Below are 18,205 nucleotides of genomic sequence, written 5' to 3' on the forward strand. Positions count from 1 at the left end.
ACTCGGCTCCTTAGCAGTGTGGCTTCCCAAGTGACCTGCAGGCCTTCATTTCAGCCTACTGACACACAAGCAGGAGGCAGCTGGGTGGCCCTGGCTCTGCTTTATTGACCTTGGAGCACCCTTTGGATACAGTTTTAAAAAATAAACCACATACACAATGGGAACTGGGTCCAGGCTGATGCCCCGTATCTCCAGAAAAATCCCAACCAAAGTATTTATACAAAATGTCAGAGGGGAAAACATGAGGCAACATGGTGCTGAGTTGAGGGGCAGCCAGTTGGCAGCGGGGCAGCCAGGTCACGCCTCCTTCTCATAAGTCCGAGTGCTCACAACATTGCCGTGGGTGAGAGTCTGGAAGGAAACACAAGGTCAGATGGGGCAGAGCAGGAGAGGGCGTGCTCCCTACCCTCACCCTGAGTGCCTGCTGTGTGCCAGGCTCTTTACTTTTTTTTTTTTTTTTTGATATAAATCTTTTAAGGTATATTATAATTATCATTTTAGGGATTTGGAGGAAAAATTAGCCCTTGAAAGAGGTAAGTTGGTCAAGATCCAGTACATTCCTGTTCCTCTTTTGTGTTCAGCATCTGCCTGAGGGGGTGCCTGCTGCACAGCAAGCAAGCAGGTGATGAGAACAGCCAGAGCTTTGAGAAACTACTAAGCTCCCAACTTCTCCCTCCCCTGAGCATCCAGTGTTCTGGAACAGTAGAGCCCAGCCATGGCCGCACCTTACTCTAACTGCCCAGTGGGTATGGTCCTGTTTGTTGCCTCCCTTCCAGAGGGAGGCACCTCACTTCTACCTCAGTGGGGACCCAGTCTCATGTGACTATGCAATCAGCAGGTTCCACACGGAGCCATAGAGGTCTGTGGTGCTGACATTGCAGTCCATGCTCCTGGCCCAGGTACAGCCCCACAAGGCTGTATATTCTAGGGACGCTCTCAAACTTGTCCCAAAGCAGATCTGCAGGCCTGGTTGTGTCCCCTCCTGTCTGGGCAATAGATACTTTCAGGAAGCCAGGAACAGTAGGGGAAATCGTGAGTAGGAAGGAGCTGCTCCCGGCAGTGCTCCTTGGCAGTGCTCACCAGGCACACATGTGCTCCTGCAGATGCCTGCATTCCTACCCAGAAGGGGAGAGGTGGCAGCTGCTCCTCTCCAGCCTGGGGTCAACTGGCCCTGCTTTCTGCCTCTTCCTGGGGAACAGCAAGCAGGAAGCACTTGTAGGCATCTGCTGCATTCTTCCCACTTGGCTGGTGCTTTGGGCTATGAATATACTGACCTCCCAGCAGCCTCCAGGCTACTGCCACTACTCATTTCACAGTGGCTCTTGAAGGTTATGTGTTGTCAGATAGCCTTTAGGCTGATGCTTGAACCAAGACCTGTGTAAGTCACAGCCATGACCCCATCATTGCCTATCTTACCAGGATGAGTTTCCCATCACTGAGCTCCCTTGTAAGTGTCGTCTCCTGATCATTCCACTTCTGCACATGGACGAGTTTGCCTCCGTCCAGCGTCACGACTGACTGTGGAAAGAGGTAGAGCCTAAGCTGCGACCAGAGCCAGAACGGAAGGGCAAGACGAGCCCGGACAAAGCAGGAACCAGTGATGGTGCTGGGACCAGCATGCACACAGCCACCTCCAACCCAGCTGCATAGGCTTTCTGCTCTGGGCCGCTCAGTGGGGGAGGGGCCCTCAGGCAGTGGGTGAGACAGGTAGATCAGCCTTGGATATATTGGAAAATTAGACTTTCATTTATATCATGTGACCTCCCTTAACTGGCAAAAGAGCAGCAATCAAAAGGTCCTTGGACCAAGGACCCAGGTATCCTTGGAGTGTTCTTCAGCTCTGGCTTCAGTAACCATTTGGTCCTTAGTGCTACCAGCCTATCTCACCTAGTTCGTGTTGGGGAGTTGCCCCAGAACTTTCTTCTCTAGAAATTTGGGAGTTGTAGGTCAGAAGGAAAACCAAGCAGGGTTTGTCAGTAGGAGTCTAGAAAGGTGACGGCTATGTATGATTATTCATCTCCTTCCTGTTTGTATTCCACCTTCTGGGATCTTCATTCCCCACTGTTCAAATGTCCCAGTGGACCACTGTTGTATTTAATGTGGGATCTGCTCCCTCAGGGAAGGTGCCAAGTTCAGGGATGTAGGGAGGTGAGGAAGGACATGTGGAACAGGCGCCTTCCCCATCTGATGTCCTGGACTGGGCTTTAGCTCCTCTGCAACTCCAAGACTGGTACCTACCCTGTTCTTTCTGGGGGCAACTGAGGAGGAAACAGCTGAAGAGATGAATTTTAGGGTCATGATGCAAAGGATACTAGTATAGGGACAACCTATAGATATATATGTTACTTGGTTTTGTGCCCAGCCCAGTGCTGGGAGATTTGGAGCAAGCTGCCAGGATAGCCACCATGAGATAACACTGGAGGTAGGCGCTCCCTCCCATATCCTGAGATAAATACTTGGTGGGACTACAGACACCACAACACTCATGTTGGTCAATGCAGGTCCTGGAGCACAGCCTGTCAGCTGGTGGCACTGGAAACAGTTTGTCCCAGTCAGTGGTCTAGCCTGGGAGCTACAGAAACGGGAAACCTGAGGATAGCACTCAGCTTTTTGTTCCCAGCTGCCTCCTTTGCTGCCAGAGCCAGGGTGACCTCGGTGTAGGGCACTGACTGCTGGGCATCATTCCTGAAGCACTTTAGGTCACAGCCATGGCTGCTGATGTCCTCAGAGCTACTGCGTACCGTGGTGTACAAGGTCATCCAGCTGGAGCTGGAGACACAACGTTGGAAGAATATCTTGGCTCTGCTGCCCGCTCCAGTGACAGCTGATAGATCCTTCCCAGGAAGGAGAGAAGGATATAGGCCAGAGTTTGTACTTAGTCCCTGGGCCATCCCAGCACTGAGCCTGTTTTATGAGCCTGTGCCTTGGGGTAAAAAGCCAAGAAACTAGAAGGGCTAGCCTCTTGCCCTCCAGTGTTCTAGTGTCCTTCCTCCCCTTTCTGACTCACCTTGACCTTCCTGTCATCTGCCGTCACCTCATCAAATTCTACTCCCAGCTGGAAGCTGATCTCTGTGTTCTTGAAGGTACTGTGTGTCTTTATGGTGATAGTATCCCCGTTCTTCTCAATGATTGTGGTAGGCTTGGTCATGCTAGCCACCTGCCTGGTGGCAAAGCCCACACCTAAGAGCAGGGGCAGAAGGTTGAGAATACATTAGCTAGGGTAGAGAAGTGTTGTACAAACCCAAAGAGAAGTTTGGGGCCTAAGCATGGGGAAGGAGGTCCATAGTGGCCCATGTCTTTGTGTGGGGCCATTTTCTCATTCAGTCTTTTCCTTAGCTCTGCAGCTGTTAGACTGATGTCAAATATGAGGAATGTGGATGCTGGGGAAGGTTGACAGCAGTGGAACTTAAGGTATCGAGGGGTGTGAACCATATAGCCAGCCCCTCACTCAGTCCTGTCTCTGAAGGTTTTTTAGATGTGAACAGGGTCACAAGTCAGACGGAAGCTGCTAAGCACTTGTGTCACCTTCAGAGCTGTGTACCCGCTGCCTTCTGGTCTCCTGAACTCTCAAACCAGGGACTGAAGAATGAAGAGAACTGCCTTCTAGAGTCCCCTGGACAAGGATGGTCTCCCATTTTCCTCACCCTGAAAACTGAGACAACAGTGCTCTGCCCTCTGTGTGGCAGTGCCGCAGCTACAAAGCCTCCTGGTTAGAGGTACAAAGGTTTGTCTTCCACAGACATAGAGGGAAGAAACAGTAGCAATGGGATGACTTGAAGTCCCTGGGGAAACTCCTGACAATCATTAGATCTGAGTCCTAGGTAAGATCCCAAGTGTCCCTCAAGCAGGTGAAGTACACAGACCCCTTAGGACAAGCCTTTGGTGCTTTGGGTTGTAGCTTTCCTGGACTCTTCCATTGTTTACTTCATATCCTCTGGCCCCAGTACATGCTGAGCCGTCCCCAGTGATGTGGCAGGAGGCAGCCCAATATAGGGATTATGGTATTGTACATATGCTGGGAACTACACTGCACAAGCTCCACATGGTAGCCAAGTATACTTGGGACAGCCCTAAGCATAGAGACACTGCACTGTCTTCACCAAAGTCAAGCAAGCCAAGCATGGTGACTCCCCTAGAATCTCACTCAGGACAAGAACAGGGGAAGTGCCAAGAATTCAAGGCCAGCTTGGGCTGCATAGCTCCAGAACTATAGTGAGACCCTGTCTCAAAAAGTCTAAATAAATAAATAATGCGTATTTGGTGACGTAGATTCCCAAACTGTCTTTTAGTCCCACTGTGTCATTCTTGGAATGACTCTACCCTTCAAGCCCTTGAAATCCCTGAGGTAATTCCTGACATAATCATTGGATCTGAGCCCTAGGCAAGATCCCAAGCGTCGCTCAAGCAGGTGAAGTACCTTGTAGTCACTTAAACTAGGCTGGGCTGCTCTGTTTGAAGAACCTTTGGTTCTATAGGATAAACCAGGAGCCAGGGCTGCACAAGGTGTGAGACTTGGCTTTGCCTACTGGTATCTGGGTGAGTTGGGCTTCGGCAGTGAACCAGCCGGATTCCCAGGACCCGCCCACAGGTGTAGGGTCAGTGAAGACACTGCTGAAAGCTGGAGACAATCTGTACTTTGCTGGCCTTCAGCCTATCTGTATGTTTGGGCTAAATAGAATTTCAGTCCCCTAACTAAAGCCGAGGGTACAGCTTGGGATGATCACATGCTCAGCCTGCCCAAGGCCCTGGTTTCTGTCAGCACCCACAGAACAACGACCCGATGACAACGGGCCCTGAGGAAGAAGTCTAGGAAGGCAGCTGCAGCTCAGGGAAGCAGAACTAAACCCAGGTAATCTAGTGTTCCCTGTCTTCACAGTCAACTAGGTAGGTGTAAGCCCATGCCTTCTAACCCCAGTGCAGGAGAGGCAGAGGCAAGAGGACCTGGTCTCCATAGGGAGCCCCAGGGGAGCCAGGGGTACACAGTGAGATTCTGTCTCAAAACAAAAAACCAGCTGCCTTCCTGGAAAACCATGCTGTGCTCAGGGTAGGGTGGATGCTGGCGGAGCGTGCGCTGTCTGGAGATGTGGCTCAGAGCAGTCATGCTTGCTTAGCGTGTGCAAGGCAGTGGGTTCCATTCCCAAAACCAGAAGGACAAATTGCTTTGTGGGTCTGTTTCAGAGAAGAGCCAGAAGTAGGTGAGAGGCACCTACACACCCCTCAATGTGCCATACTCCTGCCCTCCTTCCTCAGGAAGAAGGAATGGAGTCTAGTTCAGCCATGACACAGCCCAGTTTTCCCTGCCCCGGCTCAATCAACCAGGATGACAGAGCCAGGGACTTTACAGCAAGGATCTTTATCTAAGCCCAAGGCAAGAAAGGAAGGGCTGGGGCCAGTCTTGGGTGAGTGATTCATACATCATCCCCCACTCCCAGTCCTCTGTTGAAATGGGAAGAACTCTAGGTAGTTCTGGATTTTCAAGTATTTGGAAGGCAGAGTACAAGTTCAAAGCCAGCCTGGGCAAGTTAGTGAGACCCTGTGACATAGAGTAACAAGAGGGTGTGGGTGTGCGGGTGTGTGTAACTCAGTGGTAGAGTGCCTGCCTGGCATACACAAGGCTCTAAGTTCAGTCTCCGGTATTGACAGAGAGAACTCGTGGACTTTCCTATCAGATGATGAGCCGTTCATACTGAGCTGTTTTTCTATTAAATAAATCATGGAACTTCTTTTCTTCCTTCCCTTCCTTCTTTCCTTTGTTTTTTTCAAGACAAGGTTTCTCTGTATAGTCCTGGCTGTCCGAGAACTCTCTCTGTATAGCCCAGGCCTGGAACTCAGAGAGTCGCCTGCCTCTGCCTTCTCTAGTATGAAAGGCATGTGCGCCGGGCAGTGGTGGCGCACATGCACTTGGGAAGCAGAGGGGCGGAGCCAGGGCTATACAGAGAAACCCTGTGTGTGTGTGTGGGGGGGGGGGGGTCGGGGGCGGGGGAAAGCATGTGCCACTACCAACACCACACAGTTTTCCCAGATCTTACAAATGAGGTTCTTTGAAGCATTAGTCTTCCCCAGCCCCAAACCACACTCCCCCTCCACAGCTCTTGACCTTCCTTCTGGCGCCCTCTGCTGTATCCCTGGCAACGGCTTTCTTCACCTTAGCCCTGGCACTGATCCGGTGGGCGTCTCTTGCGGTAGGGAAGCCTATGTGTAGTGGTCGTCTTGCCCTGTCCTAGCAGCAGTGTCTCAGACTGATCCCAGGGTGATTACACACCCTACAGGTGAAGGTCAGGCTGGTGAGAACTAGGGCATCGTCCAGAGACAGGCCTCTTCACTACCCCAGCATGGAGGGGGAGGGACTGTTGCTGACTGTGCCTGGATGTGTCTTCACCTCTTTCCAGATCGAATTCACTGATATTCTTTAGTCTTCCTCCAGGCTCCTAGGTATTTCCTCGTACAGTACACTCCCATCTGCTCTGTTCCCTTTCTGGGATTCAATTTCTGAACCACCATGCTCCTCTTTGCTTTCTCCTCCTGCCGGCCTCCCGCCTTCTGTGTTCACTCCCCTCTCACGTCTAGATCACCTACTTCGCTTCCTAGAAAGCCTCCCAGCCCGGACCTCTGCAGCCATAGCTGCCTCTGCGCCTTCCCGTCGAGCAACGAGGCTCATCAAGCTAGGACCATGACAACCCCCTCCCAGGATGGGGTGGGATGGGGTGAGATGGAGTTGCTCCAGCCCAGGCCACACTCAGCGCCCCAGTATCCCCTTCCTGGGCTGGCGAGGAGCTTGCAGGAGGCACACGGGGCACTCCAGCTGGAGCTCAGCGCCAAGACCGCCTTGAGGAACCTCCTGACCCTGCGTAGTCGTTCGCTCACCGAGTGACTTCATGTAGTCATCAAAATTCTTGCTGTCCACTAGCTTCCAGGTGCCGACAAAGGCGTCCGCCATGGTGCAATGAGAGAGGAGGCGTGCAGGCACTGAGAACCGCGGCTCCCGGCTGGAGAGCCTCTTTAAATAGCCCTCGCGTCACATGATGAAAGTGGCCCACACCCCTCGCTCCCGAAATAGGAAGCCCGGGCTTGCGCTCCCTCAAGGGGCTGGCGCCCATCCCCCACAGCCCTCCCGGCGCCTACGTCAGCGGCGCCCACGGTCCTGCTGGTGCCATCTAATCCATCCCTGCCCTGGCTGCGGGGCGCTCCCCGCAACCTAAGTAGAGCATCCATCCCACGGCCATACTGAAAGGAAACTGGCCCTTGAGCTGGTGCCACGCTAGGGAAATGCCGCCTGATCCTTCTGCCGCCTTGTTTTTTAATTCGCTGTGGTTTTATTCTTATTGTGTGCATGCACGCGTAGGCGCACTTACTGGGGAGGTGGGGGGAACTGGGGCGTTGTAACTCTCGGGAGTCGCTTCTCTCCTTCCACCGTGTGGGTCCCGCATATCAAACTGGGGTCGTCAGGCTTGGCAGCAAGTGCCTTTACCCAATGACCCATCCCAAAGGCCCTAAGCCCTCTTCTTGTAGAAGAGGCTCGGAGGGGAATGACGCGGTCACCATAAGTAGAAAAGAATTGGAGCCGGGACAGAGAGCATGGTCTAGTGGCCCTAGAGTCTTCTTGCTCCTCCCAAACAAGTGGAGAAGAGTTGCCTTGGACACCGCCGTTGGCTGAGCTGCCCAGTGCCTCACCTGCTCGTGGAGAACGTGACCTTGCTTCCCCAATGCTAGCCCCACACGTGCTTGCCCCTCCCTGCGGAATGTCTCCTGCCTGTGCTTCTCTCCTCAGTCACACCCGCCACCGCTGCCTGAAAGCGCTCCAGGCTTTTCTGACCTCTGAGCTTGCGCCAGGGTCGCCCTTCACTCACTCCGCGCAGAAATTTTGCCTATTCAGATGGTTCTTCTGGCCTTGGCCGGCTTAACTGCCGGAAAGCCGCGACCCTCTGCTGGAGTCAGCTTTTCCTCTGACTTCTGCCACTTTTGTCACCTCAAAGCACGTTATTAAATAAGACCCACTACGGATGACAGTATCCTGCCTCAGGACATGGTCACACTGAACTTTTCCATTGGTAGGTGGTATCACCCTTTTAACAGGTGAGTAAAGGAAGCTCAGTGAAGCCAATTCCTTAGTTCAGAAGTTTCTGTTTAATTATTACCAAGTTAGCATCTCAAGCTGTAGCCGAGCTTGACCTTGAACTAAAGATTCTCCTGGATTACAGCTGTGCGCTGCTGGCCTGGCTTGAGTCAGCAGTTATTGAGGCACCTGGAAGCAAGAGAATCCTGAGTTGGGGGCCAGTCCGAGCTGCATAAGGCGGGATCCTCTCTCAAAGTTCCTTGTCTGTGCCGGCCCTGCTTTCGAGAGGACCACATGGAACAAGGTACAGGCTAAAATATTTCCTCAGGAAGCGGCATGCAGCGAGTGACTTTAGGAGGGGGCTGTCCTGACTTGGGGATACAGAGGAAGAGGGACATAAATGAATTTCTGAGTGTGCAGGCTCTCTCTACACAGGAGAGAGTGGTATGTATAGAACTTTAGCCTCTAGAAGAATGTGCAGGGTAGTCATTCAGAAACCATCACCAGAGCCCTGGAACCTGACCAGTATACCTGCTGTGTGGCAAGGCCTCCTTCCTGGGCCTCTGTTTGTCCCTGTGAAAGTTCCTTCCTCCCACCCCATTGGGCTGTTCTAGGGAAAAGGCCAATGAGGAAAAGTCCTCTCACCCCTGTCTTGATTCCTTTGAAGAGTCCAGTTGTGAAAAGGCTGAGAGGCCCAATTCCGCCAAAGCTACAGGGACAGGCCTCAGGGCTGGGCCTGGCGCCCTGGTGACCTCAGTGATAAAGCAGGTGCCAAGGGAGGGAGGACATGGGATAGTTTCTGATCCAAGGTCACAGGTTTTAGGCAAGGTTTTCTCTCAAAGACTGAGAAGCCTGAGACTCAGGGACCAGAGCAGTCCTGCCTACACAGTCTGTGTAACGCAGTGCCAGGGGTCTGGGGCTGGCAGACAGCTGCTGGTAAAAAGATCTGTGGTCTAGTCCCCATCTCAGCTGTCCTAGCCGTGCCGTGTGGTCTTAAGCAGTTCATTTAAGCTGTTCGGAATCAGTTTCATCCTTGAAATAGATGGGGGAATATTTGGAATATTCAGAAATCACTAAAGAAAATACATTTAAAACTCTGGTTTGCTTTATTTTTGAACAGAATCTCTACATAGCCCTGGCTGTCCTGGAACTCACCATGTGGACCAGGGTAGCCTCAAACTCAGAGATCTAGCAGCCTCTGCCTCCTGAGGGCTGGGATCAAAGTCATACACTACCATGCCTGGCCCTGTCTTCTCTTCTCCTCCTCTTCTTCTTCCTCCTCCTCCTTTTTTGTTTTTTTTTTTTTTTTTTTTGTTTTGTTTTGTTTTGTTTTGTTTTGTTTGTTTTTTGTTTTTTGGTTTTTTTTCCCTGAGACAGGGTCTCGCTATGTAACCCTGACTGTCCTGAAACTCACTCTGTAGACCAGGCTGGCTCCCAACCCAGAGATCCACCTGCCTCTGTTTCCCAAGTGTCACGATTAAAGGCAGGCATGTACTATCACCTGGCCGGTTTGCTTTTCAGAATAGCCACTGACAGGAGACAAGACAGCTCAGGGGGGTGAAGCACTTACCATGCAAACGTGAAAACTTCAGCACCCACATAAAAACTGGGCACGGTTGTTCATGCTGTAACCCCAGCACTGGACAGGGCACAAAGACAAATGGGTCCTGGGTAAGGGTGCTTGCTGGCAAGTCAATGTAGCAGAAATGGGGGCTCCCAAGCTCAGTGAGAAGCCCTGTTTCAAAAATAAAGTGGGCAACAAAAAGAAGAACAGAGTCTTTAACCCTTTAATTCTAGCCCTGAGGAGGTAGGATAAATCTGTGGATTCCAGGCCACCAGCCAGGGCTGCTAACGAGACCCTGTCTCAAGAAAGTGGTGGAGCATGACAGAAGACGCCTGTCACACCTGCCTGATGTTTACCCCCACAGCCATGAAGGGCAGTCAGGTCTTAGGCTTCAGGGGTAAGATGCGGTGCTGACTCTGTGTTCCTTGTGCTGAGCCCTGCCTGAGTTGAGCAGCGCAGGATCCTGAATTGAGAACTTGATCTATAGACCTATGCCAAGCTCTGGCCTGGGCCAGTAGGTTGATTCCTAAGCCACACCCTCTTTTCTTCTGCTAAGTTTATTATTATTATTATTACTATTATTATTGTTGTTGTTTGTGTGCATGACCATTGTGTGTGAGCTTCAGGCATGTGTGTGTGGAGAACAGAGGACAACTTTCAGTGTTCTTTCCTTTTACTCTGGGTTCTGGGAATAGAACAAAGTTCATTAGGCACTCACAGCAAACACATTTATCCACTGGGCAGTCCTGCCAGACCACTGGTGTTCTCTTCTCTTCTCTTCTCTCTCTCTCTCTCTCTCTCTCTCTCTCTCTCTCTCTCTCTCTCTCTCTCTCTCTGTGTGTGTGTGTGTGTGTGTATGTGTGTGTGTTTTTAGTCAGCAATTAAACATAGGGCCTCATATTCTCCCATGAGGCTATATCCTCAGGCTGGTCTTGAACTTACTCTATAAAGTAAGAGTTTTTACACTATAGCCTGGGTAGGTTGGGTAGGTTTTGCCTCAGTTTCCCAGGCTCGTACCACCTGCTTCAGCTCATTCTCCCTTCTAAGTATGTACAGTTCATACTTCATGCTCTGAGGGAATACATTCCCTCACCCTGTCACGCTCACTATTATCAGAGGCTGGGGGTGAGCCTCATCTCTTTCCTCCCCCCTTCTTGCCTTTAGTAGATCCAGATGTGGCCATAACATCTGGCAGGCATTGGTGCCTGTCAAGAGCAGCATCTCCCCAGACTTTCCTCTATGGTGATATGCTGATTCTATGTTTCCATGGCAACCACAGGCTGGGAAGATGAAGAGGAGAGGTGAGTAACCAAAAGGGAGCCCTGGGATAGGCTGTAGCACTGGCTGATCTGTGGCTCCTTGGGGAGGGGGAAGAGGAAGCAAGCTCCTCATCTCCAGCTGTTTCTGGGGGCCCTCCCTGCCATCTTGATGCCTCTACAGGGGAGTGTCCACTAGCTTGGGAAAGAACCAAAGAGGTTCAAGCTAGAGGTAGAAGCCAAAGAAGCGGAGCCAGGGCTCCACCAACCCAGAGACAGGGAGATGCTCCTGCCCATCCCTACTCCACACAACAGGGGGATTTTCTGGGTGTTGTTTCTGCCTGCCACAGCATCAGCGAGTCTTAGCTTTCTCCACTGCTCTGCAACCTCTCTTAGTGAATGACAAGCTTGCTTTGGAAAAAGGACTGCTTGGTACACCCCAGATCTGTCACTTACTATGTAGAACACTGAGGCAAGCTCCTTGACCCCCAGTCTCTTTTCCCCTCATAAAAGAAGGCCTTCAGATTCTCAGAGCATGGACCTGGGAGTATAGCTCACTGACAGAGCATTTGCCTCGCCTGTATGAGGCCCTGGCCTTGATTCTTACATTGGAGGAGGTGGGGGATGAACATAAATAAATAGAAACCCTCAATACATTAATATTCAATGAATAGAAATTTCCTTTATTTCACCCTTCCAGGCTCCCCAAATTACTTTAAGACCCTGAATCAGAAGGAAAGGATGTATAGCGTTTCTCACTGAGGCTTTAGATACTGTGAATAAGTTCCCTCATCTTTGCATTTCTCTCTATGTAAATAGTCCTTTTACGGGGCTGGAGAGATGGCTCAGCAGTTAACAGCACTGACTGCTCTTTTGGAAGTCCTGAGTTCAACTCCCAGCAACCACATGGTGGCTCACAACCATCTGTAATGGGATCTGATGCCCTCTTCTGGTGTGTCTGATGAGAGCAACAGTGTACTCATATGCATAAAATAAAAATTAAAAAAATAATAAAATAAAGTAAAAAATAAAGAAAAGAAAAAAATAGTCCTTTTACAACTATTACTTGAGCTGAGCTCAGCAGAGATCCAAGCAAAAAAGGAGAGCAGGGCTGCAGCCTCCTGAATGCATGTGCACATGCATGCGCACGCCCACAGAGTAGGGGAACACAGCACGGACTACAGAAGAATGTTCCTCCTGCCACCAGGAAATCTGTTTCCTTGTTCCTCAAGAGTTCTAGAGAAGTGATGATAAAGGCACTCAACAGCACGAGTTTCTGAGAAACCGCTGCCCGTGGCAGGTACTTAGAAAGTGAACAGTGTCTTTCTCTGTTCAGGGACACCCAGCTCAGAGAGGAGGGACACCATGTCTTCCAGGAAATAGCCCCTCTCCTGGTGTCTCACAGAATAAACCTAAACTCGTTCTCTCTCTCTCTCTCTCTCTCTCTCTCTCTCTCTCTCTCTCTCTCCCTCCCTCCCTCCCTCCCTCCTTCCCTTTCTCTCTCTCTTTCCCCCTCTCTCTTTCCCCCTCTCTCTCTCCTCCCTCCTTTAGGAGCTAGAGAGATGGCTCAGCAGTTAAGGGCACTTGATGCTCTTCCAGAGGACCCAGGTTCAATTCCCAGCGCCTATGTGGCAGCTATGTATGTAACTCCAGTTCCTGGTGATCTGACACAGATATGCATGCAGGCAAAACACCAAAGCATATAAAAGTGGAAATAAATCACTAAAAAATATAAGAAAAAGAAGAGTGTCTGGTGAAAGGTCCGGGACTCCCCAGAAAGGAGGTCCACTTAAGTCACAGGATAGCACGCACCCAAAGGACACACGAGAGACCATCTTGCTGTAAAACACATGAGGTGGTTTATTAAATCAGAGCTCTGGGCCAGCCCATATCCCCATATCTCACATAGGGAATAGAGGGACTGACCTCGTGGCTCAGGGGTCTAGCGCTTATATATGGGCGGGGTGGGGAAAAAGGGAACTTTCGTGCGGGTGCACAGAAAGTTGTTGTTTCACTTTTTTTGAACACTAGTAGGCCATACCATGGGGGCAGGGTGTAGTTCCCCCCTTGGCCAGTCAGTTTCTGGGATGTTCTTAACAGGCCTTTGTCTTGTAACTCCTCCTCCTCTGTAACTAATTAGATGGGCCCAAACCTGCTGGCAGGTGCTTTTCTGCCCAAGGTCTAAGGCGAAAAATTTACACATATTTCATAAAATGGCCTTTATAATTTTTCACTCTACATCTGGCAGGGAGTAGGGCTTATATTGAGTGGCTGAAAGTTTGGATGGGTGAGCAAAGGATCAAGTGAGTGGCAGCGAATCTAGCTACTGTCAACAGGTGCCCTCTCTAAAAGAAAGAAGAGGTGATTTATTCTTCATTAGATATGACCAACCATGGTCCTGGGAACATGGATTTAGCTTATCCCACATAGCGCATTTGGTTTTTCATTTTTTTAAATTTATTTTTCTGTGTGTGTGCATGTCACCGTCCACCTTGTCGAGTGAGTTAGTTCGTCTATTGCTGTGCTGTTTACTCCAGGCAAGGTGGCCTGATGGCGTCAGGTTGATTTCTTGTCTCTGCCTCTGTCTCATTGTAGGAATGCTGGGATTACAGATGGACTCGAGGCTGTCAGACTTTCACTTTAAACGCATTTACCCGCTGAGCCATCTCCTTAGCCCGATACAGACCGCTGATAGTCGCAGAACAAAAGAAAGTCCTAAGGAGGCAGTTACCAAATCCAAGGGGCGTGTTGCCGCAGATGAAGAGCTCTTCTTTAGGTCCCAGGCGCTGTCTGATAACATTCTTTGGTGGAGCTGGTGGTCAGCTGAGATTCCAAGAGATCTCTCCAGATAGTTACAAGGATGCTAGGGACTAAAAACAATCCCAAGGTATTCTGAGCTCTGGATCTGAAACATTCCGACTCTCCAGTCACCAGGTTCTGACGGCTTAGTCATCTGCAGAGCCCTCAGCACAGGTGTGGCTTTTCAGGGCACTTCAGCTCAGCATACCACAGTAGCTTTGGGGGCCACAGAGTGAGACCGTGGCACATGTACCAGCTGCATGACCTCATGACCTCCCTGAGTCTCGGCTTATTTCTCTATAAAAGCCATCAAGATCACCAATAAGCTGGCCCTCTGAGGACTCAGAAGACAAGAAAGGGCCCATGGAGAGTATAGAACAAGGACCATCTTTGAGACTCTCTTGCTAGCTGCATGGCATGTGTTCCCTTGTCAAGGCTCCTGCCCTCCTCCCTGGGCTCTCCCAGGTCCCCTTCTCCAGCACCGATGTCCCATGCTTTGCAGGGGTGACAGGGCTCTGTTCCACCATAGGACTCTTTGCTCCTCCTACCCAACCCCCTGCCTCATTTAGTTAAGACCTGTCTCTCAACATCCCGGCATTTATCCTGCTTTGAGGGGCTTTGTCTAGCTGGTCACTGGAAGCCCTTCTTCAGTTGGGTGGGGCTGTGCCCCTCCCTGATGTACACAAGGCCTTCCAGGCAAGTGTGTGACTATCTGATGAGCTGAGCAGAGCAAAGCAAACCCCTGTGTTCTTTGTTCTTGACTCTTCCCCTTCTGCTGCTTCTTTTTCTTCCCTTTTTCTTTTGGGACCAGGCAAGTGACTCAGCCCTTAGAGATACTGGCTGCCAAGCCTTTTGACCTGAGTGAATCCTTGGGACAAGGACCAACTCCCACAAGTTGTCCTCTGACCTCCACACACGTGCTGTGTGGTACGTGCACCCACAGGCACACAGAGACACTAAGTCATTTTACACTATTATTGTTGTTGTTATTAATTACCGTTATTGTGTATGAGCACGTGTGAGTGTGTACACACCAGCACACGTGTGGACAGACAGCTTTGTGGAGTCAGTTCTCTCCCTTCCACCTTTACCTGGGTTTTGGAAACCATACTAATGTCGTCAGCCTTGCAAAGCAGCAGAGGGCTTTGTCCACTGAGCCATCTGTCTCTTGGCCTTCTGTGTCCTCTCTGTTTGTGTGTCCCACAGGGGCTCTCAGCTTCCCCCTGCCAAAGGATCTTGTCTCTTGTTCCCCTTTCACACCCCAGCCCCAGGTCCCATGTGTTCCCGGGTGACAATTGTCCTCCTGGCTGCACCACCAGCCTGGATCTGAAAGGCAGCTTTCTTTGGGGACAAGGCTATTGCCAGAAAGTCGTGAAACCAGGTCTCAGGCTTGGGACACGTGCTAGTTCCTCTTTTCTTCACCAAGCTCTCTAATGAAAAGATTGCTTTTGCAAAAATCGAAACCCCTGATAAAAGAAATCAGAAAGGCAAACCTGTGTTGGGACTCGCTTCACTTAAGCTCTGTCAGACATGCTTAGGGACCATAGCGGGCAGCACTCAGTACACAGACTCGTAACTGGTGAGCGATCGGAGGATATATGACAGCTGAGTGCTCAGCCCAAGGTTGGACATTTACATCAGCCCTGTCCCCTAAGCTCTCAGAACAGTGCAGAAGAGGGTTCAGGTAGGAGCCAGAGGGCGGGGCAGACTGCTGGGAACTGCTGTCTTCTGGACATGGTGTGGCCATTACATTCACAAACTCGAAATGCAAGATGGGGCAGCCAGCATCCCAGTGTGGATGGGAGAGGGACACATGAGCCTCTGCCCTGAGGTGAGGAGCCAGTGACAGTTAGTGGCTGCTAAGGGAATGGGGAGTCATTTTTCTTTGGGGTTTGGCAGCACTGCTAACTGGACTCAGTGGGGCATGGAGAAGAAAAAGATGTGCAGTTGGAAGTGGGGAGTATGGGGGTTCTGGGGATATAGGAGGGAGATTAGGTTTGGATATGAGCAAGATACATTGTATACATGTATGGAGTTGTCAGTATGGCATAGATTATCATCCAGAAGTGAGGGAGAAAGGTAAATCAAACGCTTCATAAAAAAGCACCTTTTGGCTTGAGTATGGTGGTGCACACCTTTGATCCCAGTGCTTAGGAAACAGAGGCAGGGGGATCTCCATGAGTTCAAAGTCTATGTAGTGAGTTCTAGGCCAGCCAGAGCGACATAGTGAAACCCTGTCTCAAAAACAACCAAACAAAATACCTAACACTTCACCTGCCCCTGTGCCGTGTGGCTTCCCTCCCTGCTGTTCCAGCCCCTCTCCTTGTATACAAGGGATATCTCAGTGTTCCCGTCTCAGACTGTACTGTTCAGGAACAGCCTGCCCAGGATTCTGGAAGAATCCAGGAAGTTCCAGGAGGTTGCTAGGCCTGGTTCCCAAGGCCAGGTGATCACTGTGTTCCTGAGGGAGGGGGCCAGCAAGGAGAGGCCCTTGGTCACAGCAGTCCAGGGTCACATGTTCCAGGAAGCGGATACAGAGCCAAAGCTGGCATCCTGGTTTGGGCTGCCCTGGGCTTCTCAGAGGTCCCTGAAAGCAGCCTACAGGTGCTCTAGAGTCAACATAGACACAGCTATCAGGAGGAAGTCACATGTTCCTGGGAAGGTCTGGGCCAGCTGGAGACAACCAGGCCCGGAGCCCCTGTAGAGATGTCCCCAGCTCACAATGATAGTTATCAACTGCGTGGCAGCCACGTCTGTCCTTTAATGTGTGGTCCTGAAGATAGCCTCATGAAACAAAGACATGGTTTCCTGTTCTGTGCTCACAAAACATCCAGGACTTAGACACATCAGCTCGGCTCTTGAGGTTGTATAACTCGGATGCTATGCCGAACCCCTTCCTCCTGCCTTGCTGCCTTGTGCTGTGACCTTGGGCCTATCTCTTCCTTTCTGTGCTCCCAGCTCCTTGGAAGGGTGGACCTGATGAGCTCTGGCTGCTGCTGATGCAGGGAGGGGCTGTCCAAGTAGGGAAGAGGGTAATACGGAGCCGAGAGCAGAGAGGACAGATTTTTCCAGTGTCCCTATCTTAAGCCTTCATCAGTGGACTGGCTGGCAGGATCCCCTTTGCCCTAGAAGTGCAGCCAAGGGAGCAGGTGATGCTCAGCCCCAGCCCGAAATATTCTTAGGTCACCGACGGTTACCAAGGTCTGAATACCAGCAGTGCCTGCCAGCATGCAGGCAGGGCCCATCTGCCTTGACTGACAGCCTCAGAAGGCTGGTGGCCCAGACTGTTTGACCTACACTCCACCCTAGCCCCTATCTTTCACACAGTATGGGTTTATCTGGGCACCAGCCCTGGGCTGGGGCTGTATCTAAAAGTTCTTCCTTGTGTCTCCTTGGCCTTGACTTCCAGCCAGATCAGACCACTCACATGCATGCTCGAACACACAGATACACACACACACACACAGATACAGTTACACTTTGCACACACACACACAAACGCATACAGATACAAACATACACACATACACATGCACACACACACATGCATATGCGACATCTCTGCCAATTCTCATTGAACTGTCTGTTGGCTGGGTGCCTGGTACCATATCAAGTACAATAACCAGCATGTGACCCACACACACCTCAAATGAGGCAGTAGAGGCTCAGAGTGGGAGCACCATGTCTGTCCCCAGTAATGCTATAACAAGACTGTACTTGGGAAAGTATCTTCAGAGGAAGACTGTGAAGCCATGCCAGTGGGCAGAGACACCAGTGCCCCAAGTCCTTGTTCTAGAGTGCAAAGCTCTAGTGTGTGGCCTAGGGAGGTGTGTGTGGCCATCACTTCCACCACCTTTAGTTAGATGAGGCTTCTCCGGGAATTGTCCCCCTCCTGCTGGCACGTGTGGATCATATGCTGGTTATTGTATCCAGCACATCTCTGAGCCTGGGATGACCCAAGAGGCCCAGGATAGTCTCAGTTTCTAAGAGGAGAATTCAGGGACAGTGTTATTGGACTTCCCAGTGGGAATCGAGGCAGGTCTATGGGCTGTACCTTTCAGCCCCTCCCCCATATCCCACAGTTTAACTGAGGCTGAGGATACTTAGAGTGTGACACAGGGGTCCTGGGAGGAAATAGGAAGGTTGGCTTCACTAGTGTGTGTGTGTGTGTGTGTGTGTGTGTGAAAGAGAGAGAGAGAGAGAGAGAGAGAGAGAGAGAGAGAGAGAGAGGATGGCTTAAGAAGCGAGTCCCTGGGGCTGGAGAGATGGCTCTGTGGTTAAGAGCACTGGCTGCTCTTCTCCCAGCACCTACATGGTGGCTCACAACTGTCTACAACTCTAGTTCAGAGGCTCTAACACCCTCTTCTGACCTCCTTGGGCACCAAGAATGTACATGGTAAAGGACTTCCATTCAGGCAAAACACTCACATATATAAAATAAAATAAATAAATCTTTTTGTTTGTTTTTTTGTTTTGTTTTTTCAAGACAGGGTTTCTCTGTATAGCCTTGGTTGTCCTGGAACTCACTCTGTA

The 18,205-nt window shown here is 50.8% G+C and overlaps 1 protein-coding gene and 1 long non-coding RNA gene across 2 annotated transcripts; one reads left to right on the top strand and one right to left on the bottom strand.

The window, feature by feature from the left end:
• Window positions 1–85: 85 nt before the first annotated feature.
• Window positions 86–7,020, bottom strand: Fabp3 (fatty acid binding protein 3). Its single transcript, XM_034502726.2, has 4 exons — window positions 6,865–7,020; window positions 3,008–3,180; window positions 1,417–1,518; window positions 86–351 (listed from the first exon to the last, which is right to left on the bottom strand). The coding sequence occupies exons 1-4, from the start codon at window positions 6,935–6,937 to the stop codon at window positions 298–300; spliced, it is 402 nt and encodes a 133-aa protein (XP_034358617.1). The 5' UTR covers window positions 6,938–7,020; the 3' UTR covers window positions 86–297.
• A 594-nt stretch (window positions 7,021–7,614) lies between these two features.
• Window positions 7,615–17,852, top strand: LOC143442337 (uncharacterized). Its single transcript, XR_013110421.1, has 3 exons — window positions 7,615–8,357; window positions 10,782–10,918; window positions 13,469–17,852. It is a non-coding gene; the product is annotated as an uncharacterized LOC143442337 (long non-coding RNA).
• The last annotated feature ends 353 nt before the right edge of the window (window positions 17,853–18,205 follow it).

This window comes from Arvicanthis niloticus, chromosome 5 (genome assembly GCF_011762505.2).
Source record: "Arvicanthis niloticus isolate mArvNil1 chromosome 5, mArvNil1.pat.X, whole genome shotgun sequence".
NCBI classification, from domain to species: Eukaryota; Metazoa; Chordata; class Mammalia; order Rodentia; family Muridae; genus Arvicanthis; species Arvicanthis niloticus.